Raw genomic sequence first — 17,065 nt, 5'->3', positions numbered from 1 at the left:
TAACAACAACAACAAAATTGGATGTCTTTATTAATAAATTGGAAACAATAGTGAATAAAACTTTCCAGTTCTAAACTCTTTTAGTAGATATGGACTGGACAAGCAGTGAAAGCAGGTAGTACTGAAGATACACTTTAGGGTATCAGATTGGGTCCTTGCTGAGACAAGAGTGTCCTCTGTAATAACTTTCATTCTTTCAAGTTAGTAAAATATACAAGGAGAGCAAGGGGTCTTTGTGAAGACATCGTGCATAAGCACTTTTTACCCTGCCTCTTCATTGTTGCTCTGTCATTAGTGAGGTGAGTCTTAATGCGCTATGTGTTTAATGGAAAGAACTTATTCTCTGGATTTGATGTGAAAAAATAAACAACAGCAGATGTGTAGCTTAATGGAAGGTGAAAACGTGTGTGTGGGCCTCTCACTTATTTTTCCCATTTATTTCTCTTAATGTTGTGTTCTACTCTAGACAATGGTTGATTTCCAGCAAAAGATTTTAAACTTGATCAAACGTTTCAGAAGACAATGGCACTTATTTTCAAACTCAGAAAGAACTACTGTATGTGGAGCAGATTGCATGCTGACGGCGTTACAACTGTCAATGGCTGAAGTCAATAAACAGGTCAGCATTCTTTCAGAACATTCTTGGTACTTTGTGAAAAATCTCAAGTTTCTCAGACAGGGTCTTCTGTGAAGCTATTTTAGTCGCAGTGGTGAGTGTCCTTCAAGCAGGAGCTCACAGTAGAAGATCATCATAACCTTATATTCCCTATTACTCGACACCTGATTTCTCCCGTTCCCTCATTGGCTGAGTACTACAGGTTCACACACTATTCGATGCGCTTCTTTCTACACCATATATGTACAATTTTATTTGAGCAACTGTTAATTTCTACTTTTCCTTTTTCCTTGTGACTAGAGGGCCTGTGATTTTTCTTTTTACGGATTTTGTACTGCTCATCCTGGCTTTCTTAGCTATCTTAATTATTTTGGGACAGTGGGACCTTCCCCTTATCTGCTTAACATACTCCCCACTGCTATGCTGCTGTCATGCCTGCACAATCACTTTTGAATATTCAAGGTTAGTGGATTTTCCACTGCAAAAACAACTTTCATTGCAAAAACACAACTTTGTTTCTCACAGTACTTAGTGCATCTTAAACCGGGTTCACTTACTGGACTTTTTGTTTGGGCAACTATTTGAAACAACTGTTTTGGTCTATTCAGTGTTTCATCTGAATGTTTGATGCCATGAGATGCTCTAAAAGTAATGATTAAGCACTTTGTCAAATTAGGGCTTAGAAAAAGAACACCAAGACAGATGAGAGGGTAGAAGTGTTTTAAGTATGTATCTGAGTCTTCAGCTTTAAATACTAGTGTATTTTGTTTGGTTGTGTAACTTCAGTTTATTTCTGAGTGTAGGAATCTCATTCTCTGTAGAGCAGAGTGAGATAACTGTAGCATTTGGGATGTTCTTATCCTATCAAGACAATTCATTTGGCCCACTGCTCAGCTCAAGGTTCTCCTTTTATCTTTGTGCTGAGGGCTCTGGAAATGCTTTGGAATGACATGAGAAGAATGAGTGTAAGATGGATTGGGTAAAGGCTGCACAAGTTGCTTGCAACATTGCATTCTTGGCTGCTGTTCTTCCTAAGGCTCCTCAGCTGAAGTCCTATGCATCTGAGCTGTGAGTGTGTACCCTGTACTTCTAGGAAGTGTACAGTGTTCCTTGCATGTGTATAAGATACATCAAGGGATGAAGAAGAGATTGCTCCCTACCCAGCTGAACAGTGTGTCTTGTTACAGTTCTTTGGAAAACTCCAGAAACATTTAAGTCTCATACTTTTAGACTTAAATTTCACCAAGTATAATGGTAGCAAACAGCATGAGAAGTTAACTGAATAGTTGTGATGAAAGGGGAAAAATATGTTATTAGAGTTCCTCTGAATGTATCTTCTGTTGTAGCTATAAGACATAAAGCCACTGGTGGCATATAGCATGTAGTGAAAGTTACTAATCAATCTAGGTAAATGCTTAAAAAAAAAAAAACAAACAAAAAACTTAGGTAAACTTTCAAAAAGAACCACCTTTCCTGTGGTTTGAAATAGAAGTAAAATTTCAAGGTGAAGTTCAATTGAGAGTAATTGTCTTGTTGGTTATGTTTGTACCTGTAGACCTCCCTAGATAAAAGCAGGGCCACCTAGAAACTTTCCTAGGACTGGTCCAGACACCTTTTGAGTCTCAAGGAGGGAGATTTCATAGCCTTTATAGGCAACCTGTGCCAGAGCTCGGTGACCCTCACAGTAAAGACTTTACTGATGATCAGATGGACCCTCCTGTGTTTGTGCCTGTTATATCTTCTCATGTTAGTGGGGCACTACTGCAAGGAGCCTGGCTCCCGTCCTCGCACCCTCTGCTCAGCTGTCTGTACTCATTGATGCATTCCCTGCTGAGCCTTCTCTCAGGGCTGAGCAGCCCTGGCTCTCTCAGCCCCTCTTCAGAGGAGGGGTGCCTTGATCATCTTTGTGGCTCTTCACTGGGGTCTCTTCAGTATGTCAGTGTGCCTCTTGTACTGAGGACTACCCTCTAAAACATTGTGCAGTTCCAAATGATTAGCTCTGCAAGTTACATGGGCTTTTCTAAGTCTGGGATCTTGGCCTGAAAGTTCATTGCCTTTGCTTCTGCCAGACTTCAATGTCACAGCTATCAGATGCTTATGTCTCTGTATTTGCTCTTACATGGATGGGTTTCTAAATCTGCATGCAGCCCTATCAACACTTCCTGGAATAGGAAACCGATTTAAAGTGTTGCTTTATATTGCTTAATGTGCTTTATAGGCCACAGTTTGGGAGCCTCCCTCTTAGAAGAGAGCACATGCAAGCACTAAAAGCTCAGTGTAGGGTTGGAGACTGCAAGATTGCAGAATCTCACAAATCAGGAAGAGTACCAGACAGCAATACTGCAATCTAGGAGTATGCCTGACAAACTAGAATTAGAGACAACACTGGGATGGTGGTTAAACATAGCAATCTTGAAAGCACATATTTCAAAAGCGGTTAGTGGCCATTTATTTAGGGAAGGTAGTAGAAACCATAATATTGCTGGAAGATGCATCGTGTTTGTGTTTTTCTTAACAACTCTATGACAAAATAGAAACTGCTTTGCTATGTAATTAGCCCTAGAAAGTTCGCAATACCTAGAAAATACTAAAAAGGTGTATTTAGGCATGAAATGTTGCTACTGGATTTCAAACATGCTAAAATGAGAATCCAAGGAGATTTAATGTGCTAAATTATCAAGAAGCAAAGGAAGTGAAGATGCTTTATAACATCTTTTTTCTATGCCCATGAAACACAATCCTTGCAATGTCTATCATGGAATGAAAGTCCAGAACTTTTTGAACTTCCTTTAGACATTAGTCAGTTGGCATATGCTTGTTGGAAACCATCACGCACTTATTTTTTCATTTAACATCAGACTTGCGACAATTGACTGTGTAAGTAATAGAATACACTGCCACAGTGAGCACCTGAAACTCATGAAAGTTAATATCTGGAGTGCAATTTTACTTATATTAGAGCTGCAAAAATATTTGAAATTTAACTTTGCTAATCTCTGCATGTCCTTTGTCTTGCAAGGAATAGCTTTGGTTTAGTAGATACTATATTGAAGTTCTACTTTGTTTTGAAACAAATTCTTCCACAAGTACCAAGCTAAAATGACTTTTTTTTCCTCTGACCAACTGCTGATCTCTTTGAGTTGTGTTTATAATATTATATATTTAATTCTTGGAGGGGCTGAAGTGGAAAGAGTTCATATCATAGAATGGTTTAGGTTGGAAGGGACCTTATAGGCCATTTATTTCCAACTTCCCCTGGCAGTAGGCAGAGATGTCTCCCACCAGCCCAGTTGTCCAAAGCCCCATCCAACCCAGCCTTGAACACTTACAGGGATGGGGCATCCACAGCTTCTCTGGACAGCCTGTTCCAGTGCCTCACCACCCTCACAGCAAAGAATGTCTTCCTAAGGTCTAATCTAAATTGACCCTCTTTTGGTGTAAAGCTATTCCCCCTTGTGTTATCGTATTATCCCTACATTCCCTGATAGAGTCCCTCCCCAGCTTTGCTGTAGGACCCCTTAAGGTCTCTGGAGCCTTCTCTTCTCAACAGTCTCAACTCCCACAGCCTGTCTTTGTAGGTGAGGTGCTCCAACCCCTTGATTGTCTTTGTGGACAATCTGGACTCATTCTAATAGGTCTATGCCCTTCTTGTCATGGGGGGCCCGCAGTTGAGTAGCAGAAGCCTTTGCTATGTATTTTAACTTACAGTCAGGTTCTGACTGTAATTCTTTGTGAATGTAGTTTTGCGTAAAGGAATTGAACTTATTTTAAGGCTTTCTCATTATTGCACTCTTTAACCACTGGTAATACTCATCTCCTTTAAATAAGAGATCTTCTAAGTAGTGTTACATACTGTACCCAAGTGCAGCTTGCCTAAGCTCCCCCGTCTTGCTGACGATGAAGGTTGTAGGCTGCAATCCAGTTAAAACATCATTCAGTTTTACTCAAATAAGATGGGTGTGTCACTTACTCTTTTTGATTTAAAACTGTGAATTCCATCCCTATTTGTTCCTGCCTTCAGTGACTTTTACCTTTTTTGCTTTTCACTTGTGCCCTGCTGTTCTTGTAACCCCCGATGATGGCACCTTTGCTAACAGCTTTGGTCCTTTAGTTTTCCACTTACTTATAAGATTGTATGTAGTCCATAATGCTATGTTTAGTCTTTTATTTTTAGTCTCTTCTGTTCTTCCATGTAAAGACGTAATAAAAAGCATTTTCTATATTTTCCCTTTTGGTTTCTGCATAATAAAGCTGCAAGCTATTGCTTTACAGTTCAGCATTTGCACATCTCAGAAGTGCTTAGGGATCATTATTTCACGCACCCCTATATATAAATGCATTTATAGCAGATGACCTTATTCTGATGTAAATCCTTTGGGGGGGGTAACTGATAGATAAATAAAATGTGATTTTAGTCCCTCCTCTTGATGTATTTTCTGTTTCTGTCTATCAAAGGTCAACGGAGTGCTCTTCTCTTGAGAGTAGGAAAGGGATTGCGGCTGTGAAACCAGCCTCTTACATTACTTGGATACACATGAATTTTATTTTTTGCCTAGAATAGGGAAAGATTCTTCAGTTGCTGAAAACATGCTGGTGGTTATTGTGCTACCCACATTTTGTCATTTTTTGCATACTTTATTTGCACTTTAACTCTATTAATTGCTATTAAATCTTCTATTTGTCAAGTTATAATTCTCTTTCATTTGGGGGGGGCGGTAAGGGCTAAAGGGAAGGAGACAGATGGGTGCATGGGAATGTAATCTAATCATTCTGTAAGGGAGTGTGGGCCCAAATCTGGGTGTAAGATAGTGTTATATGTTTGTTATTTATGATACTAGTAAGGGATATATGGATATAATTAGGCGTGTTGCTTTAATGCATTTGTTAGATCTGTGTAGCAATGCTATCAACATTATAGTAAACTATTAACATGGGAGGGGGAAAAACGTCCATTTTTGTTGGGAGATGGCATATGTTTTCCCAGATCACTACTTGAAGCATGTTAATATTATTTACTGTTTTTGGAAGGTAAATGCCTGCTGTGATGAACACTATTTCTGCAAATAATTAACTATATTTATGCAGTAGTCCTGTGAAAATCAATTTATTTTCTTATGAGTAAAGTTCAAAATACATGCCTGGCATTTTAAAGATCAGGATAAAGGACTTTATTACAAAAAGTTAGCTCTAAGACCAAAGCACTGGAATAACGTCAATTATAAGTAATACTTTGTTACAAATGCAAATATTTAGTTTATATTTTTTTCTTTAAGATACATATATATATCTTGTTTTAAAGTAACTTTTAAAGCTATGCTGAACATAAAACATTGTTTTTTCTGTCCTATTAGCACCATGGAGATTTCACGGTATTACTTAATGATGTGATGGAAACTTGGAAATACTTGTTACATGACAAACTAGGATTATCACATGAAAACATGGAAGAACCAGAAAATTATGCTGACATTAAAAAAGCTTATGATGCCTTCTTAGCAAGCAGCAATATGTTAGATATCATAGATATATGTCAGAAGTCCTATGCTCTTGCACTTGTATCTGAAGAGGAAAGCATAGCCCCTGTAAGTATTTCGTTTGTTTGATCTCTGTTTTACCATATTTCTGATTCCAGTTATGGATTTACAGCGCTTCTAAAATATACGTGGAAGTCTTGGATTATTCACAAATGACTTTCCTTTTCTCTGGAGGAACAGATGACTTTAAATTATTAAATCTTTAAGAGATCTTAGATCCATTCAAAAATTGCATATTTCTGCTTTTTTGCTGGATGGGTTGATCACAGCTCCACTGAGTATATTGTTCTTTCTCACTAATGGAACTGAAAACTGAATTTAGAGATTTGATGTAGATGGATCAAAGCTTAGTGATTAGTATATCCAAAACTCCATGATACATGTTGCTAGGCAGTCCAAATATTTTTGCTTTTCATTTAAAAAATACCTTGCTCTTAAAGGCAAAAAAACTCCATATTCTTCATGTATCTTCATGTTAGATTTTTTCCAGAGACTGCAAGAGGTTCCACTTCAGCTACTCAGTCAAGCATCTGTTGCAGTTTATTGTGCTTCAGATGTTATAACACCGCACATGAGGCCATGCTGCAGGCTAGAGAAGTTGTAGTACATATTGCAGCCTGACTATAAAAATAACGAAACTTTGGTTATATATTTTGATCTGATAACAAAGATCAGAATAAGATGGATACAGTTGGAAGGGACCTGCGAAAATTGAGTCCAAATGTCATACTGTGAGTCAGTTTTTCTCACAGTTAGGCAATTTGTCTAGAAGGACCATGAGGGACAAAATCAAAAACCATGTGAAAATCCAGAAAAACTACATCCACTGCCTTCCCTTCCTCCACTAAGAGTGTGATCTTACCATAGAAGGATATCAAATTAGTGAGATGGACTTCCCTGAACCCATGTTGCTGGGTCTGATGGTTGTGTGTTAGTAGCAATTAAAATAAGTTTAAAATATAAGCATGCCACATGATTTTATTTGATTCTGTGCTCTCTTGAGCATGGGAAGATTAAAAGACAAAGGAAACTTATAATGAAAAATTAATAAACATTGGATTTAGCTGCACCTATTTCTAGCTTGTAACAAAAATTACAGAGAGGAGTTAGCTGTCTGCTTGCCGGAAGGTAACAGGCATTATTAGAGGAAAAATTAGTCAATAAAGGACAGGATATTTCAATTGCTTGGAATAACTCTTCCTCCTGAGTTGGGGATAAAGCTGTGTCCATGAAAAAGTAGTCAAATACCGGAACAGGTTGCCTGGAGAAGATGTGGAATCTTGCCGAGCCAAGTTTAATATCTCCAAAGTCAAGTCATCACTGAGCAACCTGGTCTAACTTGTCTTGCTTCAAGCAAGTAACTGTACTAGGTGATCTCAAAAGACCACTTCTAACCTAAATTGTTGTATGAGTCTATGACAAGCATGCTTGTAACAAACTTGCCTACTTAAGTTTAGAGAATCTGCACTCAAACAGTTCTTCAAAAGAAATAAAGGAGGACTAAAGTTTAGGAAGCTGTAATTGCTTTTCTTTTATTTTTTGCTACTTTCATGGGAAAGGTAGAAAACTTTGGGGGGTTAATGAGTTCTTTATAATTATGGCATAGTGCTAACTTTTTTTTTTAAATAGCTGCTTTTAGGGCAGTAACTGTAAAAGTTCTCCTGAGTTAATTTGAATCTTACATGTTATTTCTCTCTTAGAACAGTTGTATTTCTAAAGACTAAACAAAAAGTAGCTTTTGGTGTTCAAAACATTAGCAAGCTGGAGAAAATCATAGTTTTACTTGGTGTTATTACTACTTTTATGTTACAGTCATCTTTGTATTTAAATTTATGCAATTATTCTTATTAAAGGTTCAACTGATGGAATTTATTTCTGGCATAATGAATGTACCAGAAAATAGTGGCTGTGTTCCTTCTACTCCCACACCAGTCAACAGACAGGACCAGAGCAATGCGAAGGTAATAAATAAATAAATGTGTCTATAAAATCTTTTTTTTTTAGTGCTTTTTAGGTAAGGAAAATTTAATGGAAGATGGAATACAAGTTTCCTTTTCCAGTTATTTCTATTAAGATATTGTTGTGTTTTTTTAAAGTATATTCAAGCTCTGTATCTCTTTGGTATGAGTGTGTGCATGGGGCAAGTACACAAATTTATTCCCTGGAAGACAGTCCTTTTATGGCGGGCACTTGACATAGATCTTATCTGCCTTTAAACAATAGGGAATACATATTTTTTGCAAGTATATTATCATTCAAACATTGTCTTGGATGTGAGTTAAAGAATTTGCCTGATGCTGCAAAGTGAAATGGTAAGAGATAAATTTAGGTTTAACTTTTCACCTTAAGTAATACTTATTTACTTTCAGAAGAAATCTGAGCACCAACTATAGTGGTAGCTGTAGAAATGCAGACAATACTGATCTGTTGCAGTAGACAACTTTGTGGGGATACTGGATTCAACCACCTAAACAATATCAGTATAAGTGTTTGAAATAGTGAAGCTTCAGTGATTTCCAAGCTTGCTTTCCTCATTAAGTGTCAATTTCAATACAATATTTGGGTGCAACTCAAAATAGTTCCCAACAAGTGAGCAAGCATCTTCCCAGCAATCTGATATCAGGATAACAGTGTTTCAGTTAAATGCACTTAGGTGCTTTTCTCTTTGTTACTAAGTTTATGCCCTAGATAGCACTTCTACAAATAGGCTCGCTTGGTGCTCTGGCTGTGACATGTATAATAAAAAATATTCTTGGCCCCTTATTTTTGACTGCTTGTATTCATCCTATTTCCTGTTGAATAAGAAATTCCACAGCTACAAAAGGCTTATATCTTTCTTTCTGTTAATGGCCTTTTCTTGTCTTTGCTTTCTTTGCTTATGGCAAAACTATAAATTCTTAAATTCTGAGAATTTTGTTCTTATAGGATCCTGAACTGCAATATAAGTAATTATAATGTTATATTTTTGGATATAAGGGTAGAGCTGGGTTGTAATTTAATATAAACTTGAAAACTTCAATCTGTTATTTAAATCCCAGGGAACTAACCAAGGGAAAAATTAGTGCATCTGAGCTGGAGCTGGTGAGGTGTTGAAAGTCTAGCTTATTTGAAGTTAATGTAAAATCATTGTGGTTTAATGGTGTTACTAGTTTGGCTTGGGATGTAAAAGGGATGTTTGTGGAGAGATTGCTAAATAGAAATAGAAAGCCAACTTTAATAACTGGAGATACAGTTCTCAAATATTTTGTGAATACTCAAGTACAGTATATGTAGTGGTATGTCACGTACTGCTTGCAGTTTTGGGCACCATAGTATAAGACACACAAAACTACTATAGAGCCTCCAAAGGAAGGCTACAAACATGGGGAAAGGTCTAGAGGGCAAGACAGGTAAGGAGCGGCTGAGGTCCCTTGGTTTGTTCAGCCCAGAGCAGGCTTTGGGGGTTGCCTCATGGCAGCCTGCAGCTCCCTCACAAGGGGGGTGGAGGGGCAGGTGCTGAGCTATGCTCTCTGGAGACAGCGACAGGACCTGAGGGAGCTGTGACAGGGGAGGATGAGGCTGGGTGTTAGGAGAAGGTTCTGCACCCACAGGGTGGTCGGGCACTGGGACAGGCTCCCCAGGGCAGTGGTTACAGCATTGAACCTGCTGGAATTCAAGAAGCATTTGTACAACACTCAGACACAGGGTCTGAGTTTTGGGTGGTCCTATATGGAGCCAGGATTTGGACTCAATGATTCTTGTGGGTCCTTTCAACTTTAGATATTTTGTGATTCTAATTTTAACATATTAATCATGCTTGCCTTTGTCAGTGCTTCCATAATTGCCATACATGAAGTAATATTTTGAAATTATGTAAGGTAAGATTCTTACTTTTCCAGAGTCTTATTAGTACATATGTAATTAGATTTTAAAAAATAGCATGTAATTTAGCAGTAAGATGACCAGTTAATGTTGATGCTTTCTTATACAGGTGATGTTCTTGGCAAAGAAGTGTGTTTATTCATATTTAAGCCTGTTGGTGAATTCTAAGGATGATCTGGCATTGGCTCATATTCTAAATGTTCCTGACAGAGGACTCAGTAGAGAAGCCTTTACTAAACTAAAACATGCCTCACAGGAGAGAAAAATGTCCATTTTCCTGGTATGTGTGTCCAATGAAACTTGCTGTAGATCAGAGATAATGGAATAGTTCTGTAAACATGAAATGTTGCTTTAGTTTCATACACAAGACTGACACTTGCAAGCCAAGTTGAATACCACCTAAATATAGTTTCTAGGTTTAAAACAAACAACAAAAAAAGTGACAGATACAGCCTGAAGAAATGGATGCTCGCTTGATTGTGAGATATAAAGACACAGAAAAATGTGTGCATGTGTACCTCTAGAGCACTAAAGTGTGGCATTTCAAAAACAGGAATCAGGACTGTTAACAAAAAGAATCCATTAACAGTGCATTACAATGCGTTTTACCTTTTTTGTTTTAAATGTTGAAGGTACTTTGGCTAAATGTTTTTTTTTTTTTTTTAAAAAAAAACCACTTTTGTGCACTTTTAGATTCAGTTTAACTCAAGTTTTAAAGTATTTCTTTTGCACAAAATCCCTTTTGTAGACCAATCTAATGATAAAAATCCTGCCTTTGACAAGTACATGAGAACAGACTCCAAAATTTGGAGTAGCTGTATTGCAGCTTCTTCAGCTTTGGCAGAATTTTTGGAGGGTAATGCTTGTCAGTTGTCTATAGCTTGATCAGTCCTGAAATATTCTCCAAGATATGATTGATATGGGATATTCCTGCCTATGTTATTCTCAAAGGCACAGAGCTAGAGGAAAAAGAGGTATGCTCCCTTGCATAAGAACATAAAAAGCTATAGCATCAATCACAGTACTCAGAGCATGTGAGGTGAATTTATACTTAGAATAGTTATAGCCACTATAGAGCCATCTCAAAAATAGTTCCAATAAGAAGTAAGAATTCTTTCTCCAAAGAACCACTGTGGTACCTCTTAGTTAAAATAATCAAATTTTGCATACACAGTGCAGACAACAGTAGACAGAGGAAAAACAGTATGGGTATGTAACAGTCACTGAAGCAGCTGCAGTCTCAGATTTTATGGTTGAAAAATGTGGAAAACTTCTGAAATCTCAGTTCCAGGATTAATTATCTTAGCTCCTAATGCTCCATTAAAATTGTATATTAAAAAGTTGTTTGGACTGGATTTGTTGCCTCTTCCTCATACTTGCCAGAGGGGAAACTTCTCTACTGTATAAAGAAGTTGTCTTTTCTGGCATCTATGTCTTGTAGAAGTCCTGCAAAGCCAGAATATTTTCCATTGGGAAAGCAAGGTCCTATGAACCATACTTTATCCACAAGAAGTCTTTAGTGCAAAAGCAGGAATAGTGGCAGGTTTACTTTCTTTGCTAGAATAATTCCAGCTGTATTTGTTACAGTCCCAAGAGCTTTATGATTTAGCTGTATAGTCTGAAATTAATATGTAGAATCAGTATTATGTCATCAATCAGTTGTAATTGGTTTCTTATCTAATGGAGAAATGCTAAGCTGTTTGTTTTGATCATTGCATTAAAATTTGAGGGGTCATGATCAAAAGTGTACTGCTTTGAGGCCATCTCTTATTTTCAATGTCTCTATTGTATGCTAGATATATGGAAACTTTCAGAGTTGAGTATCTGATGACCTTTTAATGGTCACATTTTTTCAGCTTTGAGCATTCATAGTTTTTATTTGTACCTCTGAAAATATATATGCTACTGGAATCAATTTTTACATGCTTATCTAAATGTTCATAGGCTTTTAGGCCATAGACAAGGCTCTGAATGTTTGAGTATTTTTTTGATGTCAGCACAAGCATTTAGAGAGCAACGACAAAAAATATATACTCTATTAATAAAGCTCTTACCAAGCTGTCAAAAAAAAATATCAAATTAGTTGGGTCACTTTTGTTTGGCTTGTGGATTTTTATACTGCTGCACTATTTAAGCGTTGATCTTGCAAATATGTATAATGAGATGTCAAAAGCTTGCTATTAAAATTCATTCTATTGATTTTGGTTTATTTCTGCTATTATCCAGCTGTATACACTGCTTGCAAATCTGTAGGAGATGATCACTTCAACATACATGCATTTTTGGATATGCCTACATTTTGTATTCCCAAATGTTTCTCCTAATAGATGGCAACATCTTTTATCCGAACTGTAGAACTTGGAGGAAAAGGCTGTGCAACTTCATTATTTGATCCCTTAAGAGCCCATGTAAAGGGACTTTCAAACTTTGTTAACTTTATTGACAAGCTGGAAGAAATTCTTGGTGAAATCTTGGATCCAAGGTAATAGAATTTGTTGTCTTTGTCTTGTTGAGCACCTTTTATTTTTCTTGTGTGTGTCTTGGGCCGGGGGGGGGGAGATTGAAAGATCTAATCATTTACTTATTTCAGAGTAAGTGTCTAAACTTTAAAAGTTTTTCTAAAAAGAAAGTTTAATTTTGAAAAGCAAGTGGGGAAGGTTTTAGATTTTGAGGGTGTTCCTTGTATTAAATTTTTACCTTCACATATATGTATTTGAATAGTTCCCTAATCATAATTGAATTAGAAAAATTAAGTCTTGTGGGTCTGATGAATACATACTGTTTTGCTTTTTCTTGCTCACTTATTACTTCAATTTTAACTCACTGTATTTATTCTCGTATAAAGGATTCTTCATTGCTACTCCTTTCTTTGGTAATAAGAACCGATAAATAATATTGGTTATTTAGCCGTTCTGTTCTCTTATTTTTAACTACATATGCCAAATGTAAGAACTGTTTCTTAGGGAGGCTTGTAAAGTTACTGGTTTTGCATGTTTCTGAAGACCTGATGCTAGTCTTCTTGGGCAGGATTATAAATGTGAGATTAATGACATACAAGTGGTAGGTGGTAGTATGACGTAATTTGAATTGGTAAGTGCTGGCTTTAGGACAAAAAACAAACAAAAAAAAAAGAACAGTTTAAGTATTATACAAGTTAGCAACTCTTTCATTTATAATCAGTAATTTTTCTAAACAGAATTTTAGCCAACTACCTGTAATACTTATGTGCTAAGGAAATTTTTTTGGTTAAATTGAGTCTAATCCATGCAGCCATGAAAACAATGTTGTAAGCAAACCATAGACATTATTACCATTCAGATTCCACTGATGTTGGAAGTATCTTTGTAATTTCTTTTTTTTTCAGTTTTTGTTTTAATTTTTAATGCTGCTACTTGTTTCTTTCATTTGAACATCTTGAATGCCTGAGGCATGCTGTCTGTGGTGATTGTTAAAGAAAACTTCCGAGTCAACTTCCAATGTATGCTTTTTTCTACATTTAAATCATGTCTGGCACTATACATTCATAAAAATGAAAAAAGGAGAAACATTTATGTACGGACTTATCTTTTAGGGTGGAAAGACCACTTTTGCAGGTTTGTGTGACTCAGCAAGGTGTAACATAAAATGCTACATTGCATTAATTACCCATCTGTTTAAAGCATGTAAGAAAAATCAAAGTAGCTGGAAAAATTGCAGTGTAACTGGAAGAATTCTCTAGAGCTTAGTAATTATTTTCTAATCCCTGTTGCTGTCCCTGCTGTCCTTTTCTTCATCATTCTAGTTCCTATTTTCATTCCATATAGGTGGTATGACAATATCTTTCACTTTAGGATATAAGTTCTGTAAATAGAAAATTCTATCATGTTCAGTAGATTGCATGTATATGTGTAGGTGTCATTGTTTGTGTCACTGACCAAGAATAAAAGCAGGCTGTACTATGTATTTTTTGTTCTTGTACTCTTTATGGGGTTTATAACCACAAGATGTAAAATACTACTATTGTGTTTATTTGTTTCTATATTTATGTAGTAGCTAAGTGGTTATAGAAATGTACCACTTGGTTGGCTGTCTTCAGAAGAATCTTCATTAGTCTGCTGCAGTCCTCAAAAACCGTAAGGATTGCAACGTTGGTGAACAAAAAGAAGCCACTCAATTTTCCTTAAGTTTTCAGTAAGCCATGTGAGTGGGGACAGCCTGCATGTCCTGTCTGTGATTTTTTTTACAGGTGTTATGAATTCTAGAAGTACTTCTGCAAAAGAAGTTTCTCTACTTCTGTTACTACTGCAGTCTGAAGAGCAGAGAAAAAAGCAACAGTGCAAAATTTTTAGTTGCTTAGTCTTTAGAAGCCAGCTCAGAAATTTGAGAGCAAACTGGGCAATCTGTCTGTGACATTGCTATTTCTTTGCTGTAAATGTTAGCCAAGCTACAAAATTAGGTCTTGGTATTTTCTATGCTACAAGAAACATGCAGTATTTTTGGCTGTTTACTTAATAATTTGAAGTCTGTTACTTCACTGTTTGAGCTTGTTAAAGTGGAAACCCTATGAAACTTGAACTTCTGTAAAATACAGAGTAGCCAAATAAATGCTGAGTTGATTGTGGAACACAATCTGTCAAAAAGACTTTCTTCATCTGCTTGAGTCATGTTCTTTCTTTTAAAACCTAGAAATTTAGTTGAGAGTGTTGGACATTGATGGGATGTGCTTAAGAATATTTTGAATGTAATAGATATGGTGCAACCAATTGTCTGCTAATCTATGGAGAATAACAAATGTTCTCACGCTCAAGTCTTTCATCTAAGAAAGAAAGTGAACAGTAGATGAGATGAAAGCTGTAGGATAGTGGAAATCTCATGAAACTTATTTGATTCAAGTGTGGCACAAAGTTTAAGCAGACCTGATAGCCACAGAAATGCAAAGATTCAACGAATTTCAGTAGTTTTGAGGAGTGTGCAATGAGCAGAACAAGAGAACAAGCATTCTTATAAGTCTCTGGAATGTTGAAATAGTTGAAGTTTGCCTCTCCTCATTCTCCAGTTGTGCAAGATCAGAAGAAATTACAAATACTTCAAAAATCAGTAGCATGAACAGTTCTTCAAGTTTGGGGGTGCTCTAATACTTGTAACCCTAAAACTATTTATAAATGCTGTACATAGACTTGGGCAACGCTCACAAAGTATATTATGCAAGATCCCCATTTACTTGTTCTTGTCTCTTGACAAGAAATGTATCAATGTTGTGTTTGGAATTGAAGTAGATGATTTTACACCTGGTGATCTTGAGCCTCATTTATGATGGTATAAACAAAAGACTGCAGTACTCATCCATCATTCCTTTTCTTTTAGACCAATAATGCTTCTTGCTTCCCGAAAGAACTTTTTCTATTTCTGGAATGACGTTTTAAGTTCATAAAAGCTGTGTGTGACTTATGCTTTTCCATGACTCAGTTTAGTCTTATTTGTTGCTGTGATTTTTGCTTCGTATGCATGTGTCTATATATATATATATATATATATATATATATGCTACTCTACAAAACTAGTGTAAAGTTGGTAGACAGGCAGTAGTTTTCTTCTTGAATCGGGCCCTGATTTCGTTGTAAGAGTACTGGCCACTAGGTGACACTATTGCACAGCTCACAGTACTAGTAGTTTAAGCCTAACAGCTGTATTAAGTGTTCCATTTCAACACCTTTGAGTGAGCGTGATGCTTTGGAGAGGGTCTTCGGTTCAGGCCCAAAAATAGTCTTCTACAGTCGATTTTAGAAGTTATACAATTTGACTTGACTATGCTTGTGAATTAGTGCATTGAGCTGTCTGGTAGTAGGGAAAATGCTATTACTCAAGTTGCTTTTGTGAAACTGTGATTGTAGCTGTAGGTACAGTAGTATTTTAGGATAGAAAGCATATGAGACTTGATTTGATCTTGTTCTGAATGTTTGGATTAATTGGTTAGTATTCACACAGCCCTAGAGTTTTGTGTTCTAAAGTTGCTGGAAAACTGTAAGCATGTGCAAAGCAGTGTCTATAAGACTCTTTAAACTTAAGATTGTAAAATAATTCAGGTTGGAAGGAACATCAGGAAGTTTTTGATCCAACATCCTGCTCAAAGCAGAGTCAATTATGAGGTCAGCCTAGGATAATCAAGGCGTTATCCAGTCAGGCTTTGAAAACGTCCAAGGACAGACACAGCAGCATCTTTCTTGGCAACCTGTTCCACTACTTGAGTGTCCTCATGGTGACTTTTTTCTTCCCTGAAACCAGTTGGGACCTGTCTGGTTTCAGTTTGTGCCTGTTCTCTCTTTTCTGTCTGCTAACAGCCAACATGAAGAGCCTGGCTTCATCTTCTTGATTACTTTCTTGTAGGTATCAGAAGGCTATTAGTAGATTCCCCTGAAGCCATTTTCTTCTCCAGACTGAACAAGCTGTTCCCTTAGCTTCTCTTCATAGGGCATGTCTCCCTGACCATCTTGGCAGCTCTCTGCTGAATTTACTCCAGTTTATCAATGTCTTTCCTGGACTGGGGGGCCAAAAATTGGATGCAGTATTCTAAATTCAGTCCAATAAGTGCTGATTAGAGAAGGATAATCACATTCTTCAGACTACTGGCTACGCTACTGTTGATGCAGCCAAGGATACTGTTGGCCTTCTTTGCTGCCAAGGCACACTCCTGGCTTGTTTAGCTTGCTGAACATGCACCAAGACTCCCAACTTCTTTTCCACGGAGCTGCTGCTCAGCCAGTATCATTGCAAGGACTTATCCCTTTATATGACTTTGTATTTCCTGTTTTGTATTTTGTATGGTTCCTGTCACCCCTTTCTTCCAGTCTACCTAGGTATATCTGCATGGCAGCTCTTCCCTCAAGCATGTTGACTGTTCCACCCAATTTGGTGTCATCTGCAAACTTGATGAGCGTATAGTTTATCACCACCTCTAGGCCACTGACAAATATAAGTACATATATTTTTAAATAAAAAAGCAGGTTCTGGGTTAGCCCCCTATGGTGTTCCACAGAATGTGTTAACTACTGCTCTCAGTCTATTTTTCACTCAAAGT

General features: G+C 37.0%; 1 protein-coding gene across 4 annotated transcripts in view; it reads left to right on the top strand.

The window, feature by feature from the left end:
* The window catches only part of PARPBP (PARP1 binding protein), a 52,720-nt gene that overhangs the window by 1,279 nt on the left and 34,376 nt on the right, over positions 1-17,065 (top strand). For 3 of the 4 annotated variants that reach the window (XM_072038560.1, XM_072038552.1, XM_072038556.1), the window contains exons 2-6: positions 467-619; positions 5,968-6,198; positions 8,004-8,111; positions 10,121-10,291; positions 12,339-12,493. In XM_072038560.1, the coding sequence (XP_071894661.1) occupies positions 470-619; positions 5,968-6,198; positions 8,004-8,111; positions 10,121-10,291; positions 12,339-12,493 (815 nt within the window). In that variant the 5' untranslated portion in view covers positions 467-469. The remainder of the gene's footprint in view (positions 1-466; positions 620-5,967; positions 6,199-8,003; positions 8,112-10,120; positions 10,292-12,338; positions 12,494-17,065) is intronic. The other variant, XM_072038562.1, reaches the window with a different exon arrangement.

The sequence above is a fragment of the Anas platyrhynchos genome, chromosome 1 (genome assembly GCF_047663525.1).
Source record: "Anas platyrhynchos isolate ZD024472 breed Pekin duck chromosome 1, IASCAAS_PekinDuck_T2T, whole genome shotgun sequence".
NCBI lineage: Eukaryota > Metazoa > Chordata > Aves > Anseriformes > Anatidae > Anas > Anas platyrhynchos.
This window is presented reverse-complemented; position numbering and strand designations above follow the sequence as displayed.